The sequence below is a fragment of the Brassica rapa genome, chromosome A06 (genome assembly GCF_000309985.2).
Source record: "Brassica rapa cultivar Chiifu-401-42 chromosome A06, CAAS_Brap_v3.01, whole genome shotgun sequence".
NCBI lineage: Eukaryota > Viridiplantae > Streptophyta > Magnoliopsida > Brassicales > Brassicaceae > Brassica > Brassica rapa.
In genome coordinates this window covers 25,274,906-25,296,047 of record NC_024800.2, presented here as the reverse complement: position 1 = coordinate 25,296,047, position 21,142 = coordinate 25,274,906, and the positions used below count along the sequence as shown (strand labels likewise).

General features: G+C 39.3%; 8 protein-coding genes across 9 annotated transcripts; 4 read left to right on the top strand and 4 right to left on the bottom strand.

Moving 5' to 3' along the window:
• The first annotated feature begins 78 nt into the window (after positions 1-78).
• Positions 79-2,026, top strand: LOC103875264 (F-box/FBD/LRR-repeat protein At3g26920). Its single transcript, XM_009153758.3, is given in 5 exon segments — positions 79-350; positions 451-1,249; positions 1,251-1,310; positions 1,387-1,437; positions 1,540-2,026. Coding segments are annotated over 5 exon segments (1,194 nt in total). The 5' UTR covers positions 79-333; the 3' UTR covers positions 1,807-2,026.
• On the bottom strand, positions 2,003-4,545 carry LOC103875263 (probable protein S-acyltransferase 7). Its single transcript, XM_009153757.3, has 5 exons — positions 4,462-4,545; positions 3,654-3,836; positions 3,270-3,566; positions 2,962-3,195; positions 2,003-2,888 (listed from the first exon to the last, which is right to left on the bottom strand). The coding sequence occupies exons 1-5, from the start codon at positions 4,543-4,545 to the stop codon at positions 2,367-2,369; spliced, it is 1,320 nt and encodes a 439-aa protein (XP_009152005.1). The 3' UTR covers positions 2,003-2,366.
• A 721-nt stretch (positions 4,546-5,266) lies between these two features.
• LOC103875261 (serine/threonine-protein kinase CDG1) lies at positions 5,267-8,637 on the bottom strand. The gene is made up of 5 exons (XM_009153756.3): positions 7,227-8,637; positions 6,763-6,941; positions 6,474-6,669; positions 6,001-6,392; positions 5,267-5,904 (listed from the first exon to the last, which is right to left on the bottom strand). Exons 1-5 carry the CDS (start codon positions 7,339-7,341, stop codon positions 5,446-5,448), a joined length of 1,341 nt encoding a protein of 446 aa, XP_009152004.1. The 5' UTR covers positions 7,342-8,637; the 3' UTR covers positions 5,267-5,445.
• A 247-nt stretch (positions 8,638-8,884) lies between these two features.
• LOC103875260 lies at positions 8,885-11,294 on the bottom strand. The gene is made up of 7 exons (XM_009153755.3): positions 10,904-11,294; positions 10,613-10,775; positions 10,273-10,473; positions 9,931-10,176; positions 9,717-9,861; positions 9,409-9,640; positions 8,885-9,332 (listed from the first exon to the last, which is right to left on the bottom strand). The coding sequence occupies exons 1-7, from the start codon at positions 11,232-11,234 to the stop codon at positions 8,998-9,000; spliced, it is 1,653 nt and encodes a 550-aa protein (XP_009152003.1). The 5' UTR covers positions 11,235-11,294; the 3' UTR covers positions 8,885-8,997.
• Positions 11,295-11,433: 139 nt separating this feature from the next.
• LOC103875259 (regulation of nuclear pre-mRNA domain-containing protein 1A) lies at positions 11,434-14,860 on the top strand. Of its 2 annotated transcripts, none has more exons than XM_009153754.3 (8): positions 11,434-11,601; positions 11,862-11,977; positions 12,335-12,582; positions 12,700-12,819; positions 12,960-13,116; positions 13,570-13,709; positions 13,795-13,830; positions 13,915-14,860. In XM_009153754.3, exons 2-8 carry the CDS (start codon positions 11,902-11,904, stop codon positions 14,653-14,655), a joined length of 1,518 nt encoding a protein of 505 aa, XP_009152002.1. In that variant the 5' UTR covers positions 11,434-11,601; positions 11,862-11,901; the 3' UTR covers positions 14,656-14,860. The 2 variants fall into 2 exon arrangements, with proteins under 2 accessions (XP_009152002.1, XP_033129173.1); XM_033273282.1 differs by having other exon boundaries at positions 11,456-11,598; positions 11,853-11,977.
• A 131-nt stretch (positions 14,861-14,991) lies between these two features.
• Positions 14,992-16,631, top strand: LOC103875258 (membrane-anchored ubiquitin-fold protein 4). Its single transcript, XM_009153753.3, has 4 exons — positions 14,992-15,185; positions 15,485-15,704; positions 16,020-16,190; positions 16,312-16,631. Exons 2-4 carry the CDS (start codon positions 15,575-15,577, stop codon positions 16,371-16,373), a joined length of 363 nt encoding a protein of 120 aa, XP_009152001.1. The 5' UTR covers positions 14,992-15,185; positions 15,485-15,574; the 3' UTR covers positions 16,374-16,631.
• A 267-nt stretch (positions 16,632-16,898) lies between these two features.
• LOC103875256 (pollen-specific protein-like At4g18596) lies at positions 16,899-17,942 on the top strand. The gene is made up of 2 exons (XM_009153751.3): positions 16,899-17,420; positions 17,504-17,942. Exons 1-2 carry the CDS (start codon positions 17,246-17,248, stop codon positions 17,842-17,844), a joined length of 516 nt encoding a protein of 171 aa, XP_009151999.1. The 5' UTR covers positions 16,899-17,245; the 3' UTR covers positions 17,845-17,942.
• Positions 17,893-20,910, bottom strand: LOC103875257 (actin-related protein 2). The gene is made up of 15 exons (XM_009153752.3): positions 20,620-20,910; positions 20,262-20,372; positions 20,050-20,184; positions 19,911-19,982; positions 19,749-19,827; positions 19,584-19,633; positions 19,404-19,507; positions 19,241-19,309; positions 19,080-19,143; positions 18,871-18,939; positions 18,698-18,781; positions 18,557-18,615; positions 18,387-18,453; positions 18,218-18,301; positions 17,893-18,117 (listed from the first exon to the last, which is right to left on the bottom strand). The coding sequence occupies exons 1-15, from the start codon at positions 20,659-20,661 to the stop codon at positions 18,037-18,039; spliced, it is 1,170 nt and encodes a 389-aa protein (XP_009152000.1). The 5' UTR covers positions 20,662-20,910; the 3' UTR covers positions 17,893-18,036.
• Between the last annotated feature and the right edge of the window lie 232 nt (positions 20,911-21,142).

Below are 21,142 nucleotides of genomic sequence, written 5' to 3'. Positions count from 1 at the left end.
CATTATTTGGGGTTTGACCGCCAGTGAGATGGTCAAACACCTCTTGTCTTATTTTGACAAGTTTGATTAACTGTTTCTTTTGTTTCAGACAAGGTATTTAATAGTACGATTTATATCTATTAAATATTTATCTGGAGTTAATTAAAACTACAAAAAACCGGTTCTAGCCGGCCTACAAAGATTGTCACGGTTTCTCGTAATACAAAACAATGTTTCAATTTTATCCGGTTTGTACTGGTTTACTTAATACAAAGCAAGTGGATCATCATAATACTCACCGTCTCCGTCTCTGCTTTTGAAACCCTAATGTTGGCGGTATAAGGTTCTCTGCCAATGGAGTTGAAACGACGGTATGTTTCTCCTCTATGTGTGCTTACTTCTATGGTTTCTAAAAATATTAGCTCCGAACCAACTCATCGTGATTCCTTTTGTTGTTTGAATTTTGCCTAGTCCAAGTTTGAGCAACGGAGACAGAATCAGTGAGCTACCGGACGCTCTGCTTCTGCAGATCTTGTCTTTACTTCCGACGACAAAAGATGCCGTGGCCACTAGTGTTTTGTCGAAACGATGGCGGTTTCTTTGTAAGATGATGCCGAGTCTCAGGTTCTGTTACGAACGCACAAATGATCTAGAGAGGTTCTCAGATAACGTCTGCACGTTTTTGCTTTCACATCAGGCTCCGGTTCTTCAGAGTTTGCATCTCGAAATGAATTTCGGAAGGGGTTCCACTAGGGATATTGGAGTACTTCTGGGGGTTGCGTTTGGACTTCATGTGCGTGAGTTGGATCTCCAAGTTTACTCTGGTGGTGAGCCGTATAGGTTTCCTACAAGCTTGTACAAATGTGGGACACTAGAGACCTTGAAACTCGGTCCTAATGTCCTTGTAGACGTCCCATTTCCGGTTTGTCTCAAGGCCCTTACAACTCTACGCCTTTACAAAGTGATCGTCAAGGACGAGCGGTCTGTTGTTAACCTTTTATCTGGCTGTTCTAGTCTTGAAAATCTGGAAGTTATAACGTGTACTCATTCTGATGTGAAGACTTTCACTATTGCTGTACCATCCTTGCAGCGTCTAACACTTATTACTAGCATTGATGAATATGAGTTGGCTTATGTGATAAATGTTCCTTCTTTGAAATATTTGTACCTTCGAGGGTTAGCAGAAGGTGACTCTTGTCTGATTGAAAATACACCTGAGCTGTTGGAGGCAAATATTACTGACGTGTGTGGTTTCATCTATGAAAAAATTTCTTGTATCTCTCACTTCACTCAAACGCCTTACTTTGGAGATTGATTCACCCTTGGACCTGGTAAATGTTTTATTTTTGAGTTTCTTGTTATTATTACATTGTGTGTGTACTAAAATCATACCTCATGAATGTGTAGATGCCCGTGCTCGATAATTCTCCTAATTTGCAAACCCTCAAGCTCATTACTGTAAGCATTATTACCAGGTTTCATCTCTTGTAAATTTTTCTAACTGATCCATTTCGAGGTTTTAATGATATACACTTTGGATCTACCCATTGTTGGGTGTAGCTTTGGTTTAGGAAGGGAGATTGGAGTCCACCGAAGTATGTTGCTGAATGTTTGTTGAACCGTCTGGAGACATTTGTTTGGGAAAATTACGAAGGGGAGATAGAAGATGAGAGAGAGGTGGCCCAATACATCCTAAGAAATGCAAGTTGTTTGGAGACTGCAACTTTCTCCAGGACAGACATTCATCCGGAGAAGAGACTCGAGAGGTTAAAGGAACTGGAGAGTGTGGTCAGGGCTTCCAACTCATGCCAGCTTGTTTTCAAATAAACTGATTATCACATGGGAGTCCTACAAGCTTACTACATTACTCGGCTTATAAGGAGTTTGTATTGTTGGCGGCTTGTCGCTATGTTTAACCGTTTTAGATGTTGTACTGTGTGTGTAAGGATGTTCACTTATAGTATGGCTGATATAATAGGTATGTATGGTAAAAAACTTTGATACTTCAGTGTCGGCTTCATGATAACAGAGAAACCCTTTTTCTCTATTTATTTTTGTTTTTAGTTCAAAACACATCTCTGGTTAAATGTTTGAAGTGAACATAGCTAAGAAAAAAAAAAGAGTCTAAAAAATACAGAAGAAGCTCACTCATACAAACAAGTAAAACAACACACCAATCCAACCTTTTTTGCTTACCACAACAAAGCCAACACAAACACTTTCCACATTAGGAGCTTCTTTTCCTCCATAAGCTTTGAATAAACTGATTTTAAGCTGAATAATCCAAAAGAAAAAAACACCATTCAGATTCCCACTAACCCTGTATTCACCATACCCAACTTGGGGAGTCTGTTCTGTCTTCCTTCCTTGCTAAACCGTGTATCTGACTATGTATGCCGGTTCTCAGTCACTAAACCACTTCCACTGCTGCTTCCTCCACGGTTCTGGTGTTGTTCTCCTCCTACTCGTCCTGCCAAGGCCATAACTTCTGGCGACATATCCCAGCTCCCGCTTTTCCTTCCCCAGCTTGAGCGCCTTGGATGCACACCAGGCCTATCCCTCTGTTCATCAACTGTTGTCCTAACGTCAGGAGATAGCTCGCCTAACTCACCATCCTTAACATGCAACCGTTCATTGTTACCATGCTCTGACATTGCAGGACCCATGTCTGCCCAAACAGCTTTCCTTCCCATCTCAATATCATCGTTGGCTTTACCCATGTTCGGACTCATAAACCCACCTGCAACAGATCTAGGAGGCAACGGAGGTTCACGATGGACCAAGGCTCTAAAGTCATTCTTTGAAGGAGGGATTGCTGAGCAAAACGTTTCTTTGAAGTTGTTAACCACTCCCTTGTTGTGTGGGTTGCTTCGTCTATCATATCTGTATCTGAAATTCTCATATGTAGTCTGCAAAGGATAAAGGAAAATAATCAACGGTTACTCATGATTTATAAAAAGGATGATGATGTAGCAATGTTACCTGGTTTGTGCTGATGAGATATAGATGGAAAGCTGTTAAGCCACCAACAAACCACATCGATATGAATGTGTAGATTATCAATACAATGGAGGCAGGAGTTTTGAGCATTGCCTTCCAAATAGTTGTATGCTCTGATTCAGTGATCTTCCTTATATAGACCCAGCAGAAGGCATGCACATATATACAGAGAAGTGTCGTGGAGAAGACAAACATGAAGAAGAATCGGTAGTTCCTCTACAACAACCATGAGAAATATGAGATGATTATCTCTAAGTATGGCTTATGAGAATAGTTGGACTGTGACTTACCAGACCAATACACTGGCCAACCCAAGGGCAGTGATGGTCAAACTTTTCAACGCAGTTGTTACAAATGGAGCAATGGGAACAGCGAGGAGGTCTATAGAGCATGCAAGTGTCACAGTACTTGACCTTAAATGTGATTCCATTAACCTCTACTTCCTTAATGCGAGGCAGCCGCAACTGAGGAGTCTGGCCAGCTCCTGCATCCATGTTGCCTTCAAAAGCTTCAGGCTCTGGAGGATGAGCATTTCTCGGGATGATTCCTGGATCTTTTCCGGATGTAACCAGTAGAAGAATTAAATCCTGTGGACACAAAACGAAATGAGACCATTGCCTCGGTCATTAAAACATATGATGCAATACAAAGTGTTAAAAAATACTAATGCTTACATAAATGGTGAAGACAACGGCAACAGCTAATATAGATACTCCCCAGCTATCAGAGAAGTCATCCATTAGCTTCCTCGCGACAAATATGCAGAAAATTGTAACGGGAACAGCGATGAGACATATTGTCAGGGCCAATGATCTTACGTCTGGCCCGAATACAAACCTTCCCTGAAGAAAGAATATCTGAAAAAACAGGAGAAAAAAAACAATTAAAGTTAGAGAAAGTAATAAAGCATGTCCCAGAAACAAGAATCAACTTGAAAAACATGCCAGCAGTGAGTGATGAACCACTAGAAGTAGTGTCTAATATCTACAACAGAAGAAGCCAGGGATAACAAGTTTATGCAGGTCTGAGTTTATGGTATCACTAACAATATTGAAAATGACATTTAACAATTACTGAGAGTCTTTAGCCAGCGTTGTGAAGCAAGAGGGAAGGGTATTCAGTTTTTTTTTTTAAATCACTATAAATAGGCATAAGCTACATAATCTCAAGTTCCAAACCTGTTTAGCTTAATCATTGAGCTATATTGGTAATCATATTAGATAAAAGTCAAAAGTGACTTGTTTAGATCAAAACCATCGAAAGGGTAATCACCAATTCTAAAGCGAAGCTTATACCAATTGAAAATAACATCAAAAACCTAGGATCATTACAATAAACAAAGTTCCAATTTTTGAATTTGGTTGAAATTACGACAGAGCTAATAACCCACAGGGAAGAGTGATTATTAAGCAGAGTAGCAGCAGCTCAAGAACAAGCAGAAACCATAAAGATGAGAGACAATTTAGAAAAAAAGGAACTAACATTGCTGCCTTTCCAAGTTTGGTAAACCCTTAAATCACGGTCGGATCCCGAACCGGATCGTTCAGGCGGAGGCACAACATACATCTCCTCTACCCTCAATTCAAGAGCTCTGAGCTTCAGCACCGTTTTTCTCCACAAAGTAAAAAGAACAAGAAGAAGAAGAATATAATGATAGTCTCCGGCGAATGGAATCTTCAGATTCCGGCGAAGTAAGACGACAAGGGCAATAGTAAGCCAGCGAAAATAGAAGGGTTTTTTTTTCTTCTTCTTCTTCCACTAATTCTAATGGTGCGTAACTGTGCGACTGTTAGATACTGTCACCGTCGCTTTTGTCTGTCTTTCTTTATTTTGACAGCCTAAATATTATCTGACGTGTCACTGTACCATTGGTTTGTACAAAGAACACCTTTTGTTCGATATAGTCATTATGAAAGTTAAAAGAATAAAAATGTTTTTATCTTTTAAATCTCGAGAGAAAAAGGTGGAAAGTAAAAAAATGATGACAGCCAGTATATGCCAGTTATGCAGCTATGCCATCTCGTAGGCAGATGGATTGTGAATGATGGACTCACCTTCTCTACAACACATATTTACAATATTTGTTTTGTTTTAAGCCCTTGAAATCTTGAATTATTACACAACTGGACCTAACATTATCTCCCATTATTATAAGATTTTATGATTTAATCAGTTTTGTAATAAAACACAAACTAAAAGACTAATGGTGCCATATTCAGTATTGTATTTACAAAGATTTGAAATAATTTGATTTTCAAAAAGTTTTTAGATGAATTAGAAAAATATATAGGATTTTAAATAATTTCATATATTTTTAACTAAAAACTCCACCAAAACACATTAAAAGTTTATATGATCTCTCCACATTTCAACCAAATGCAAAATGTGAGATTTCTCTGTATTAATAATCTCTTTTGTTCACCATTTGTATAATCACTATGACCAGTTCCTAACATAAACAGAGGACTAAGGAGTTGTCTGCTTTGGTGGCTCATTACTCTGTCTCCTCAACGCTCTCATAGTCTCAGCCCAGTTCTTAGCATCAGCAACAGCTCTTTCCCTCTCCAAATCTTCTTCTTCTTCTTCTACTTCTACTTCTACTTCTATTTCATTTACACTCAACATCCTCGTCGTCTCCTTCGGTGAGCTCACCGCCACTGCACCTTTCTTCTCCAACTCCACTCTTCTTCCATATCCAATATTTCTCTCTTTCTTCTTCTTCTTCCGCTCTATGAACCTAACTATGTTATCTAAAGCCTCCACCACTTCCTTGACCGTTGGCCTAGCGTTTGCATCTTCTCTCAAACACATATACGCCAACACAAGTGCTCTCTCCACAGCTTCTTCCATGTAATGATGGCCTTGTATTGACAACATCGGATCTGCAATCTTTCTTATCTCTTGGTCCCTAAACAACGGCAACGCCTGTCATCAAAAAAAAAAAACAATCATCATAAAAAAACAAACAATCTCTTTATGTTTTTTTTTTTTTTTGCTGTACAAATCAGAAGCATTCATTACCCAGTTCACAAGCAAACGTTTTGCACCCATGCATGCGTCCCCAATAGGTTTGCGTCCAGTGATAAGCTCCAGCATCACTACTCCAAAGCTATAGATATCAGATTTCGTCGTCAGCTTCCCCGTGCTGGCGTACTCCGGTGCGCAATACCCGTGAGTTCCCATCACTCTAGTGGAGACATGAGACATGTCACCGCTCGGACCAAACTTAGCAAGCCCAAAATCAGAGAGCTTAGCTTTATAGCCATGGTCTAGCAATATGTTTGCGGTTTTCAAGTCTCTGTAGATCACAGGAGGTTGAGCTACGTTGTGAAGATACGCTAACCCTTTGGCTGATCCTAACGCTATCTGCATCCTTGTGCTCAAATCTAAAACCTCTTCTTCAGATCCGTAACCTGATGATCACCATAAGAAGAATATAACAGTATTCAAGATTTATTTATTATAAACGAATAAAGTATAGTTCTTCTCTTTACCGTGGATATGATCTTCTACGGATCCAAAAGGCATGTACTCATAGACGAGGAGTCTTTGGTCTCCTTCAGCGCAGTAACCGAACAAAGTCACGAGGTGTTCGTGGCGCAGGAGGGAGAGCATTAGTACTTCCACGAGAAACTCTTTGTCTCCTTGATGACCACTTGTATCAAGCATCTTAACAGCCACATTCTTCAACTTTTTAAGACCAAATAGAAAACAAATCAGACATTAAAAAAGTTTTTTTTTTATTAAATCACAATTGTGGTGGATGATTTGAGAGTAACCTACCTGTCCAGGAGTAGTTTCTAACATTCCTTTGTAAACAGAACCGAAACCGCCACGTCCGATCATAGATTCGAGCCTGAAGTTGTTAGTAGCGGTGGCGAGTTCTCGGTAAGTGAAACATTCAGTTCGCTTGCTAGAATCTTGCTGTGTTTCAGAATCCTGTGAAGCTCTTGCTTGATTAGCTACAGAAGAAGAAGCAAACAGACAAAACACACAATAAGAGTCTGTGTCACATGCAACATGTTACACTGTCATCATCATCAAGTATAAAAAAGAGAGAGAGACTTTGATCTATAAAGCATAAACCTTTACATGTGACACAGACTAATTAATAACAAAACAAACCGATTCTCCTCTATGATCTATTCAGAAGAAAAAAGGAAGAGACTTTATGATTCGATGCAACTAGATTCCGATGAATACAATGCATGAATTAAAAAAAAAAAAAAGGAAAAGTGAGATGAGACCAGAAGAAGAAGGTTGGTCAGGTCGGGAATTGTGATCGGAAAAGCCTTTGATGAGCTTTGGATTCTTCGTCACGTCGTGTCTTCTCCTCGGACCAAAACACGAGCAACACGTCATTGTCTCCAAAAAATTCGAATCTTTCCCTATAAGGTGACACACTCACGAAACGCCGATCAGACAACACACAATCAGAGAGATCAACGGAGTCAAAAACAATGAAAAAAAAACACGAAAAGGCGATAACTTTAAAGAGAATGTGGGTGTTGATAAGGAGGAGGATTTAGGATAAGAAGGGGAGGTTTTGTGGTGAATTTAGAGGAGAAGATGAAAATGGGAATTCGAATAGGTTTGGAAGGGTTTTTGTTGTTTGGGGGGGAGGGGAATGAAAGACACGTAATCTATAAAACATAGAGATTAGAGAGGAAGGAAGAGGAGCATCATGGGTGTGCTTCAAATTATGGTACGTTACACCGTTTGCTTCTTTCCTAAGTTCCTTTCTACTCAACAATAACAAAATTAAATCGTTTCTTTTATGGTAATATATATTGTACTATTTATTACTTTTTTTGTGGGTTGTAGTAGTATCCTACTGTATTAATTGTCATTTGGAAGTTTATCATCATCTTGAATGATTCATTGTTTTTTTTTTTTTTTAAATGTATAAAAACTCTTTCGCGTTATTATCAACCGTGTTCACACGCACATATGATTATAAATCTAAAATGTGATCCAAGTTGGGAATAAATCTGTGGAGAAAATTACATTGAGAGATGTCAACTTTTATATGATTTATGTTTTTCTATAAGAAATTAAGAAGTTGATTTCATATTTTCTTTTTAAAAGCTGATTTTATCTTTTCTAACAAAAAAACTATGATTTTTACTTTTTCCAAAAATAAAGTTTTAATTTAAAAAAAAAAACTATGATTATCTGATTTATATTTTTCTATAAGAAATGTAATTTTACATTGTTCCGAAAATTCGATTCATGTTTTTTCTATCAAAAATAAAACAATGTATTTTTCTACAATGTGATTCTATGTTTTTTGCCAAAAAAAAAGTTATTTTTATTTTCACCCCATACGAAGTTGGTCTTTTGTTCAATTAAACTACTTTTTTTGCTACGCAATCAAACTACTTTGTAGTATTTGAATATGAACATGACCCATTTTTTTTTTTTTTTTTTTAACATGACCCATTTGTAATATGAACATAAACTACGCATCCATACGTACGTTGTTTCTTTTATCCATTTTTAAACTCTAAACTAAGCAGCACCTACCTTGCAGTTATAAACAGCAAATTAAAAACGACGAGAAGAATAGCTAACAAAAATGTCGTGAATCTGCATCGTAGAAATAAATTAAAAGTTAAAACAATTTGGGAATCAAATATACTATTAGGGAAAGTTTGATTTCACGAGATAATGTTCCATCTTTAACTCCTCACTCCTGACAACTGCTTTATTCCTCTCTTAGCAACTAAGAACCCATCTCTAACTAATAATAACATCAAAAGTCTATCTTGTGAGCTGTGCGTTAACGAGATTTCGGATTAGTTCAAAAAGGGAAATCAGAATATCAAATTGAGGAAATAACATCAGTGTTTGTATTAAACCAATAGACTTGTTCAAGTTTAATTATATCACGGTTTCGGTTCGGTTATTGTAAATTGGCTGGTTCGATTAAGGAAGGGAAAAATGTAGACCGAGAAATAGAAACCAGTAACTACTACATTAAACCAAGAGGCCAAAAAAGTACTTTTCAACAAGTTACTAAACGATCGTTACAGTGCTTAAGTAGGCTTTCTTGGCGTTACAAAAGGCATGGAGACGGTCTTCGTTAACCGTACCAAAACCAGAAAGCTCAACGCCATAAGCCGCAAGCTTACGAGCGTCCCTTGGTATTGGCGACTGCCATAAACCGTCCCACCAACCGGGAGGTGCTAGAGGCGTGAAGGCGCATTGGTTTGGCTGTTTTGGACAGCTCAACGGACCAGCGTATCGATTCCAGACATGTCCCCAGCCCACCTGGTTCTTCAAACCATCTGCTAACAGATTACTCTGGAAACTACTCAAGAACGCAAAGCTCGAGTTGCTCGAACCGTCCTCTGCTAAATATTAACCAAGTCAGTAACGGTCATAAACAGAGATATGAAAAGACAAAAACTAAGTAAAGGTCTTAACCGAGACTGTTTGCGGCGGCTAGTGCAGCAACTAACTGAGCATAAGTAGTCCCGACTCGTTTGTGAGCACCTGAGATCACAGCACGTTTCGCACGGCACGCGAGGAAGAAGTCTACAAACGCAACCCATCTCGGTGCAGGACCCCAATCTTTTATTCTGAAGTCTAACATTGGTAACCCACGACCACGTTGAGCTATATCCCCTCGGAAAAGCTTATAGTCAAAATGCAGAACCTGCAAAAACACATTGCAACTGAGTTAGTCCACCTCCAATGTACCTGAAGCATGTTGTTGGAAAGATCATTGTTACCTCAGCGATTGAGCTGATATTTAGTTCGAGATTTTTCACTACAGATGGCGTGTCAGAGACTATAACCACTCTCGGTTTCGTTACGCCAAGCCTGTTGACTGCTTTCCCTAGGCAGTTCACTGCTGCACGCAGAGGTCTAACAGATCTGGAAGAAGGAGGATTTATCAGCCAGCTGAAAAAAAGAAAAGACAGAGATGTGTGTTATATAACATACTTGCTCATCAGCATTCGCATGTGTAATGAGATATCAGGATCTCCAGTCTCTCGTAGAACCCAGTCCACAGCATCTTTCACATCTTTAGTGGGAGATATGAGACTCATCATCAGCTCTCCAAACACATTCGCTCCGGGTGCTGAGTTTCCCTGCTCGCCAAACAGCTCAACTGCAGCAGCTCTCATCTCTGGATGCACGTTCTTGAGGAAAAACTGAGACGCCACAGCGTCTGTTGTGCCTTGAAACCTGAAAGAAAAGTAGAAAACCAAATGGTCAGCTCAGTAATGACTATATAACTTCTTCACAAAAGTGTTGTATCTTTTTTTTTTTGCCCTCACTAACCATATAATAGCTTCCTCCCACTTCTTCCAATTGCTACATAACACATTACTCTTGGCCGGCTTCTCAAAATCATCCAACCTCATTACAAGCCGCCTTCCGTACTTCTTCACGCAGCCTTTTTGTCGCCACAGGTGCTTCACTTCAGTCAGTGTAAATGTATCATTGGAGTAAGCAATGTAATCACCGAATGGATATTTTCCCCTGAGAATACACACACACAGAGAAAGGTATAAACATACAGATACACAAACTAAAAAAACAAAACTACAGTTCAGAGAGACTTGCAAAAACAGTTCTCAAAAAAGCAGAGAAAAAGGATTGAGAAAGAACCAGTATATGCCTGGTCTGGCCAATGATCAATGATCTGTTCAACATTATGCTCAACGCTCCCGACGTCAATATCTTGTACATCTCATTCCCGAACCCCGCCTCTGCCGTCTTCCCAAGAACATATCCACGTCGACAAAACGCCTCCGGAGCTAGCTCACGAACTGCTGCAGCCCCTGAACCATCCAAGAATCACACATTTCAAGATCTTGCTATCACTATGGATGAAACTAGAACTTAGAACGAACACATAAATAAATCAAAGATTCGAATATATATATTATAAAGAATCAAAGATTCTCACCGTTGAGGTGAAAATGGCGACGGATAACATCTCGAACTCTGAGGCTCTGATCCACGAAACCACCGTCGAACTCGCTTCCCATCTCCTCCACCGTCGCGCAGAGCCTCCCTCCGTCGACCTTGGCTTCCACCACGGAGGAAGAATTGATCCACCTCGCGTTATCCTCGTCCGAAACGGCGTCGTCGTCGTCGTCATCGATGAAGGAAGAGTTAGGATCATCCACGGAGCGTAGCGTCAACAGAAGCAAACCGAAACCGATGAAGAAAACAACAGATGTGAAGAGAATCGTCCTCCCGAACAATCGCTTCCGTCTGATTCCACCGCGCTTCATCTCTTCTTCTTACACATCGTTTAACTCGAAGCCACACTGTTGTGGTCTCATTAATAACAGAGAGAGAGAGACGCTTTTCGATGCGATCGACACGTCACTACTTGTCGGTGGCAGTTAACTCTACTCTCTACGGCGTCGTATTAAATAATGGGCCTAGGCCCAATAGTGCGACTTAAGCCCCATAAGGGAATAATGAAAGCCATCTTCCACATCAACCCACAGCGACGAAGATTGTTGTTGTTGTTGTTGTTGTTTGTTAGTTTCCAAGTTTCCTCTTCAACTGCTTAACTCTCGGAGCAAGTCATCAGATAGAACGGCGCGCCGTTTACTTTCGAGCCTCATCGCAACAATAGTCTCCTGCTCCTCTGTAATTTCCTCTTATACTCTTTACTTTCGCGCTCGTATTTGCTTTCTGCTGAGATTGGTCTCCGGTTAAAGGTCTCGGACATTAGGGTTTAGACTGGTTTTGATGTTTAAACTCACTTTCTAGTTCTGTCTGCTCGTACTTGAGAATCGGCTTTTGAGATTCTCTCTATTGTTTAAAGCATGTTCTTTTCTTCTAATAGTATTCAAAATTCTAAGTTTGGTTATGCTTAAAGCTTGTTTCTTTTGTGTGTTTCTCTGTAGATTCGTGAAAAGCGTACTGGTTGTTGGAGCTGGTGGAACAATGGGTAGTTCATTTAATGCTCAGATATTAGTTGAGAAACTTTCTAAACTCAACAATTCTCAAGCTAGCATTGAGAGTATCCTTTCATAAATTGGAAACTGTTATATTACTATGTATCGGGTTCTAGTTTGCATACTGATCTTGTTTTGTGGTAAAGCTCTGTACTTTTATTGGTTAAATAGTGTTCTGGTTTATCTACTAGTCTTGGTTGTGGTAAAGCTCTGTACTTTAATTGGTTTACTGTAGTTAAATGGGTAGTTGGAAGATAATTACTCGAGTATTACCATTTTTATATGCTTTGGTTTTTGCGTCTGATTTGATATTGTGGAGTGTAACTCTTTGACGATGCTACCTCACATGTATTGTGGTTTCTTTTCCGCATTTGCATTGTATACCTATCATGGTGTGTCACTTCCTTGACAGTAGTATCCAGCTTTGTCACATTGGTGTATCTTTCACATGAACAAGGCGAAACATGTTGTAGAAACATGGGGCAGGCAGTTTCACTGTTCCCCGCGTGAGCAACGATTGGCGTATTTGTACCTAGCGAACGATATCTTGCAGAACAGTAGGAGGAAAGGTTCAGAGTTTGTAGGTGAGTTCTGGAAAGTACTCCCCGACGCTCTTCGTGATGTGATTGAAAATGGTGATGACTTTGCAAGAAAAGCTGCACGTCGATTGGTACGTCAGAGTTTAACTACTGTCTACCACTTTCTCTGATTATTGAAATTATATTGGAGGAGTTTGACATAAGAGCTGCAATGCTAATTGAGTAATTGGCATTATTTTCTATTCAAGGTTAATATATGGGAAGAAAGGAAGGTTTTTGGATCTCATGGACAAATTCTCAAAGAAGAGATTCTGGGAAAGCAGCCTGAAAATGGAGCCAGGAACGGAGCGCTCGTGCCACTTAAACTTGTAAGTCAATAAGTTTTTTTACAACCGTTTGCGTACCTCTTGAGTTCATTTGTCAATAAGATCCACTGTCTTGTGCTTTGGAGTTCTTTCAAGTTAGCAGCATGATAAGCTTTGCTATTTATTTGCTGTCTGTTCAACAGAAACAGGCAAGTGGAACATCGTTGGAGAGAGTAGTGTCTGCTGTTGAAGCTCTTCATGGCGTTCAGATTGATGAGGATGTCATTGTTGGGAAATGTACTAATGCTGCTGGTTACCTTGAGAGAGCAACGCAGGAGGTCGAGAAAGATCTTAGTTCAGGTATCACCGTCCATTGCTGCAGATGTGTCGATATGCTTTATTTATCAAGTGACAAGCTACATACATCGCCTGTTCTAAGAACTCAACTCGTTTAATCTGTTTTTTTAATCACAAACCCTTTGTAGTAACCGGAATGTTAAATGGTTTCCAAATAGCTTTTCCAAAATTATTGGTTTGGTTTTGTATGATGACTCTTACTTTTCAATAAGCCTGATCATTAATTTTTGAGGGAATTTACTCCCACCATTTAGGAAGAGAATCTACAAATTTATTAGAATCCATGATATATTTTGCAAGTCTTCCACATTTTGGTTAATGTTGGATCCTTAATAAATTTTATTACAGTTCTTATTTCTATGACTTTTTGGATAGAGAAAAGCCAATTCTTGTTCACACATTCATCAACCATGAGTTCTTTTCATTATCTTACTTGTTGAGTGTTGCTTTAAACAGGACACACCCCTGGCCCCGCGGTGGTAAAAGAGGTGCAGGGACAACATGCCATACTGAGAGACTGCATCGAACAGCTAGGGGCAGTGGAGACATCCAGAATAAGTCTGATCTCTCATTTAAGAGAAGCTTTACAAGAACAGGTTTCTCATTTATACAACTGCTAACAAAAATATCATCATTGATTGCACCTTGCCAAAGACCTCACCTTATTATTTTTTTATCCAGGAACTCAAGCTGGAGCAAGTCCGTAACCACCTTCAGGTTTGAATTCGTACTAACAAACGTGATTTTGCCTTGTCTTTGCGCTATTTAGTTAAATTTATATTCATTGCGCTACAATTTCAGATTGCTCGATTTCAATCAGACCGAACTGGTGATCTCTGCAAACAGCTTCTAGACCATGGTATTAGTTCACAGCCTCCTGCTACAGAAGGAGAAGCCAGCAAAGTCTCACCGGCTACATCAGCACCACAAAGCTTCACACACATCGATGTACAACAATCAGCTCCGGTTATGTTTGCTTCGAACCCACCCAATCAATCAGTGGTAGACCCAAGAAAAACTGCAGCGGCCGCAGTGGTAGCTAGGCTAACCGCATCAACCTCCTCAGCCGAGATGCTCTCCCACGTTCTCTCTTCCTTAGCCTCCGAACGCATCATCGGAAACAACCCACCTGCTGTAACGGGAACTCCATCGTCCGAGGAGTACCCGCCAGAGAAAAGGCCCAAGCTTCAAAACCATGACCAGTCCTATCTCCAGCAGCTGCAACAACAGAACGCTGCAACAACATCCACAGCAACCACCACCACCCCTCTACTGCTTCCGCCGCCACCACCACCATACCAGCTTCAACCTCAGTACTTGCAGCCGTTACAGCCTCCTGGTCCTGTAAACCAGACACCGTTCAACTACACCATAGCGACCACTTCTGGACCCACTCAACAACAAGGTCAATGGGTTCATGGGCTCACCCCACTTCCAACAACCTCTGCACCATCAGATAATTCATACCAGAAGTTTCAGGGACAAGATGGTTTCTATGGCATCAACCCATCCGTCTCCATGACACCTGTCACTCGGCAGTAGAAGAATCTGTTCTGTAGGGTTTATAGCGCACTTTTTGTTGTTGTTACAGTATAGTTTTAATAGGATTTGTGTTCTTGGAATGTGCTTTGTGTATGCTTTCTTCTAACACTGAGTACCTCTTAACTATATGCTTCTGCACATACCGTTATTTTTTCTGTAAACTTTTAAGCCTTTAGATTCAATAGACTTTCAAACTTGGAAGATTCTTAACATGGCGGTCATTTCAAAAAGTTAAAAGCCAGATTGGACCAAAGAGTTTACTCTTCTTTCAAGTCTGGTCAAAAAGCCGACAAGATTTTTCTTTTTGACTAATAAAAAAAAGCTTACTTTTCCACAAAGTTGTTGTCTTTATCTTCTTCAACTTGTCAGGGATTCCCTGTAACGCGGCAATCCTGAAGAAGAAATATCACAAAAGCAGAGAGAGCAATACGACCAAAGACTTTGAAGGTTATGTCATAACCGTTTTAAGGGTTTGTTTCCTACCCAGAAGACTCTGCTGCTTGTTGGATCTCCCTCTCTCTCTCCCTAAGGTTTAGTGTCCCATTCTACTTTTATCTTTGTCTTTATAGGTGTCTAATTAACTGTACAAATATTCCCAATTTCTACTTACATTTGATTTGAATGTTTAGTTTCGAGTTACATTTCTGTGTTGTGAGTTTTAAGTTAAAAATTTTGATTTTTTTTTTCTTAGAAAATATTTCTTCTTGTTGATGGATTTTTGATATATATACATCCTTGCAGTTTGATTAACGATCTTCTTCTATTGTCCAAGTTCTTGATTTCGACATCCTTTGAAATTGACAATCTCTCTTTGCTCATATTATTACAGGGAAGGTTGTGGTCTCATTTGGGTTGGATTGTTTCTTCTGAAATCACCTGAGAGTTTTCTGTGTGTTTGTTGGGAGGAAAGAGAAATCAAATGCCGGAGGAAGATTTGGTAGAGCTTAAATTCCGGTTATATGACGGTTCTGATGTCGGTCCGTTTCAGTACTCTCCAACCGCCACTGTAGCAATGCTCAAGGAGAGACTCGTCTCTGAATGGCCTAAAGGTGAGCTTAGAGGTCTTTAGTACCAAGTTCTCTTGATAGCTTTAGATTTGGTGTCAGAGTTAAGTTTTCTAGGTCTGCTTCATCCATTTCTTGAACAGTTTCTTCAGTTGTGGCTTGACAGACAAAGATCAGACAAAAGTGTAGGCTAGTAGTAATAGATCTGACTTTACTTACTAATCACTTGTCCTTACACCAAACCTCTCTTTAGAGACTCTAGGATGAACTCAGTTTCGTATCTCAAACATTTTATTTACTACTGGTAGTTGTTGACTAGTAATCTAATTTTGGGGTTTTTTTTAATGTGTTGTTTTCTAGACAAGAAGATTGTTCCAAAAGCAGCTAGTGACATCAAGCTGATAAATGCTGGTAAGATTTTGGAGAATGGTAAAACTGTTGCTCAGTGTAAAGCTCCATTTGATGATCTCCCTAAATCCGTCATTACAATGCACGTTGTCGTTCAACTGTCTCCAACAAAAGCAAGACCAGGTTTTGTTCTCTTGATTTCTTGTCTCTGTACACCTTGTTTGTGTAATGAATGCTTAGGACTTCTTGAAAGATAAACAGTACAAAACTCCTAATATCATTGGGTTTCTTTGGTCCATTGCAGAGAAGAAAATTGAAGAGGAAGAAGCTCAACAAAGAAGCCTTTGCTCATGTACCATAATGTGAAAGAAGAATAAGTCGCAAACCTCAAATCTGAAAGAGAAGACTTTAGAAGCGTCTTTAAAGTCTTGTTTCATTGTGGTTTTTGCTAGAAGACCCTAAAAACATAAGTTACCATTCTCACGCTTCATGTTTTGTATTCATCAAAAGTTTAAAGAAAGCTTCATCAATGGCGTTTCTTGAAGTCGTTATCTCTTGCATTGTGATGAAAACTCTTGTTTGGAGCAACTTAATATAAAGAGTAGATTCTTTTTTTGTTTCCAAGAATTCTAGTAACATATTCTTAAGACCTGTTTATTTTCTCTATCAGTTATCTGCCAAAACCTTGTGCCAACAAATCTTAATCCGGTCCAGCACTAACCAAAAACCAGTAATGAACCTGTACCAACACTTTTGATATGCAAAGTATATGGTCCATGCATAAGACATAAGTGGCATTCCCTTTCTCTCCACTTTCTCCTTTACAGATAGCTAATATTTGGGAATTATATACAAAACTCCAGAAGAAACAAAGAGCATGAGGTTTCAATGAATGTCATCTCACCTAACTTCTCACTGTCTTTTCGCTATCTCCCACTTAACTCTCTCATTTATAACCTTCGCTTTCAGTCAGTGTGTTTCCACTATCTTCTATGCTTTTGCATTCAATTCTATTCTTCTCCTCTCAATTAAAATCTTCACTCCATATGCGCCTCTCTTTGGACCCCAACAACTTTTATACTGTCCTCAAAATTAATGTTAGATACGCGTCTGCATAAATCTCTGTATATAAAGGAACAAGTGAATACAACTGAAGCTTCAAGCTAGTTCAGTGAACACACTGTTCCATACTCTTTCTTACATCAACCATATAAACAAAAAGCAAAACTGTTGTCAAGATGGAGAAGAAGTTGATAATGTTTTTGTTTGTTCTTCTGCAGCTTCTGTTAGTAAACTCTCTTTCTCCAAAACATTCATCAGCCAAGCCAAATGCAGAAGTAACTGTAATGGGTTTTGTTTACTGCGATGTCTGCTCCAACAACACTTTCTCCAGACACAGTTACTTCATGTCTGGTAATTAAGAGAGAAAAATAACAAAAACATCACTAAGAAGATTCTCTTGCAAAAACTCTGTATCTAACGTTTTCTTGACGCAGGAGTGGAAGTAAGAATAGTCTGCAGATTCAAATCAGCTTCGTCGACAACAAACGAGATGGTAACATTCTCTGCAAACAGAACCACTAACGAGTTCGGTCTCTACAAGGTAGCCACAACTTCTCTAGATTGCGCTGACGTGGATAGTCTCGCGAGTTCTTGTCAAGCGAGTTTGGTCGGGAGAAGAAGCTCCTCGGATATTTCTTGCAACGTACCTGGTTATAGAACCACGACGGATCAAGTCGTGTTTAAGTCTAAACGGTCTAATCTCTGTATCTATGGTTTCAATGCTTTGAATTTCAGACCCTTCAAGAGCGATCTTGCCTTGTGTGGCAAGAAATAAGGATTTCAAAACAACAAAATTATCTTTCAGTATTATTGTCTCAGTTGCTTCTACTCAAGAGATATTGTTTTTCTTTAATCAATGAATGAAAATGCGTTTCTGTTTAAGCCAAAAACAAATAACAACAAAAAACATAGAGACAATAACCAGTCCTCTCAAGTTAAGCTTCAAGTGTTGATGTTTAGAGTATTATCAAGCTTGGCTCATCTTATTTAAGCAACCAATCCCTTCTTCAAGATAGTCCTCTCTATTGATCCAGAACTCTGGTGCGTCCTGCAACATAAACCATTCAACAACATTTCTCTTAAAACAATCATTTCACTTACTATAGTTTCAGGGTTTCGTGTTGTGAAAGATAAAGCATTTTTTTAACCTTCATGATTCCTGCAAGAACAGCGCCTCCTAGGTATACCATGTGTTTCCTTCTAGGTGGATCCTCTATCCTCAATCTGAGTTTCTGATTTGACCCAAAAAAAACAAAAGGATATGCTAAAAAACATGGCAATGAGACAGTGATCATGAACTTAAACGGGATATTTTACCTTTAAGCCATCTTTGTTTCCTTTTAGAACTGTATCCAGATACCGATCCTGGATTTCCTTCTCGAGACTGATGAAACAAAGAGAAGACAGAGCACGTTAAAAGAGAAAGCCATCGAGCTTCCTGTTGGATTTTGAAAACACACACACACTAAAAAGAAGAAGAGACAAACCGGCTAGGTAATCCTGGATACATGGTGCTTCCTCCGCTTAAAACAATGTGTTGATAGAGCTGTATAAAAATAGAGCAAAGGGTTTGAGAAAAACTAAGATTAGTTGTTTAAATAAGAAGCAAGCGTGAGAGGCGCAAGTACCGTCATGCGGTTATCAATATCCATTTCTTGAATACATCGGAAAACCATATCTGCCATTCCATCACCTTCAACATCAATGAGTTCCTATAAAACCATTGAAAGAGGAAAGATTATGTTCTGTGATCAGCCTCTCTCGAGAGAAAAATTGGCAAAGCCATAGATTAAGGTAATACCGGTGTAAAAAGCGCTTCAGGTGCTTGGAATCTTTCAGTGCCTACTTTGATGACTCTCCCATCTGGAAGCTGATCTTACAGAACAAAAGCTCAACAGATTAGTTGTTAGGAAAGCAATTAACTGGGAGATAATGTCTTTGAATCTAGAATCTAGAATCTATTAGCTTAACATTTACATAAGCAGGTTAATAGTAGAACAGAGAACTGACAGTATAATTCTTAACAAGGATGGTTGTCTCCAGACCAAGCTCACACTCTCTCTTATAATCATAACTGCAAACAAAGACAAAAACTAATAGATTTTATTTCCACTTCTTGTAATTAATTACTACACATATATTGAGAGGAGAACTAAGAAGAGGTCGCTTTCCCTATATAGCAGAGCTTCTCTTTAATTTCCCTAACAGTCTCAAAGTCAGCCGTTTTATTCATCGCATATCTGATGAACAAACAACTTTGTGTTTAAATCACATCATATATCATCAAAACGTTAATAAAGTTCCAGAATTTGAATTTGTGAATCGGTTTCTCACCCTCTTCGAGAAAGAAGATCAACAAGATATGCTGTGATGTGTCTGCCAGCTACATTCATTCTTTTGGTAAGATGAGGGAAAGAGTAACCGTCAACCACCGGAACCTAAGATGTGAGGCCAAGACGGCTAAGTGCTTAATAAGCAAAACTCTATCCAAAAGTTACAGATTCTGTAGCTTACCACATGAGTAACACCATCACCAGAATCAATAACCAAACCAGTTAGCAAACCTGAAACCAATAATTAAACAATATAAATGAACTGCCGATACATTCTTTTGCACAGGTGACTGACTACACAAACACATAAAAGAAAATATAAACCTTCAATAGTCCCCATAAGCACCTTGAGCATACAGAGTCAAAACGGCTTGGATCTGAATGAAAACGCCAGCGAAATTGTACTTCTCAAACATTGTCTCAATCTGTTTCACAAACTGAACCAGTTAACTACTCCAACAACCATCAATGCAACTAGTCACCACCAAGACTTGACAAAGTATGGTACCATTTTTTCACGGTTCTTGGAGGGGTTAAGTGGTGGATCGGTGAGCAATATCTTACATTCTGATGGATTGATCTGTCAATAACCAAAGCGTCAGTCAAGCAAATGTGGAAAACCAAGTTGCCTGGAGAAGGAATGTTACTTTCAACTCGTTGTAGAAGGCATGATCCCAAACATGTTCCATATCTTCCCAGTTCTGGACAATACCATTGTGGACAGGATAGTTTATATCCAGTTGATGCCTGAGCTCAGCGCAAGTCTCCCCAACAACTATATCCTAAATGAAAACAAATGGTATGCAAGTAAAAGATCTAAACTTTTTTGTAAAAGGAAAAGCCACAATGTAGGACGAACCTTCAGTTGCTGCTCCATGAGTGATTCCTCATAACGAAGCAACGGCCTTCCCACGACACAAGGGAAAACAGATGTCGGAAAATTCTCTCCAGCAAACCCACATTTCACATACTGAAATCGCCATTAAAAAAACACATCAGATAACGATTTCAATTACAAAGAAAGATCATTTACACACGCCCAAGTTTCAGTTTTTGCAGACTAGATCCTAGACAACCCCAGCTAAGGAAACAAAGGTGAGATTTTTTATAAAGAATTGATCAGATTCAACTAAAGAGCTCGTGAGATCAACGGCAAGAGATATAAGAAGATCAGAGTAAGAGAAAAAAAAGAGAGAGAGAAATGAGAAGAAACATACGCCGGTGCCGTTGTCGCAAACGACGACGTTTTTGTTGTCCATCTTCTCTTCTCCGACTTGTTCTATCTTTAGAAAAATCAAAACTTTGTCTTGGAATAGAAGCGAATGAATCACTCTTCTCTTCTCTTCTACTTGTTCCGCTTTGCTCTGACCGGTCTACTGGTCGCGATCGACAAGGAAATTTATCTTTCACCACTGTTTCGATGTTTCTCTGTAATCATGCGCGTCGTTTACTCTACGTGAAAACGGCTTGTAGTGCAAATGATCTATACAGAAACGGCGTCTCTGTTTGGGCTGGAGATGAGACTCTTCATGGGCCTTACTTCGTTAAACTATGCAGGATAAGAGTTAAAGAACATAACTGTAAGACCACAGTAGACACCATTGAAGCTCAAAGACTTTGAATCAGAACATGCAACCAAGGAAGATCACTGGATATGCTATAGAAGAAAGCTTATAGTAGTTTCTTCCATCCTTTGTAAAAACTGTAATCTTCATTAATGTGATGGAAGGCAAGTATACA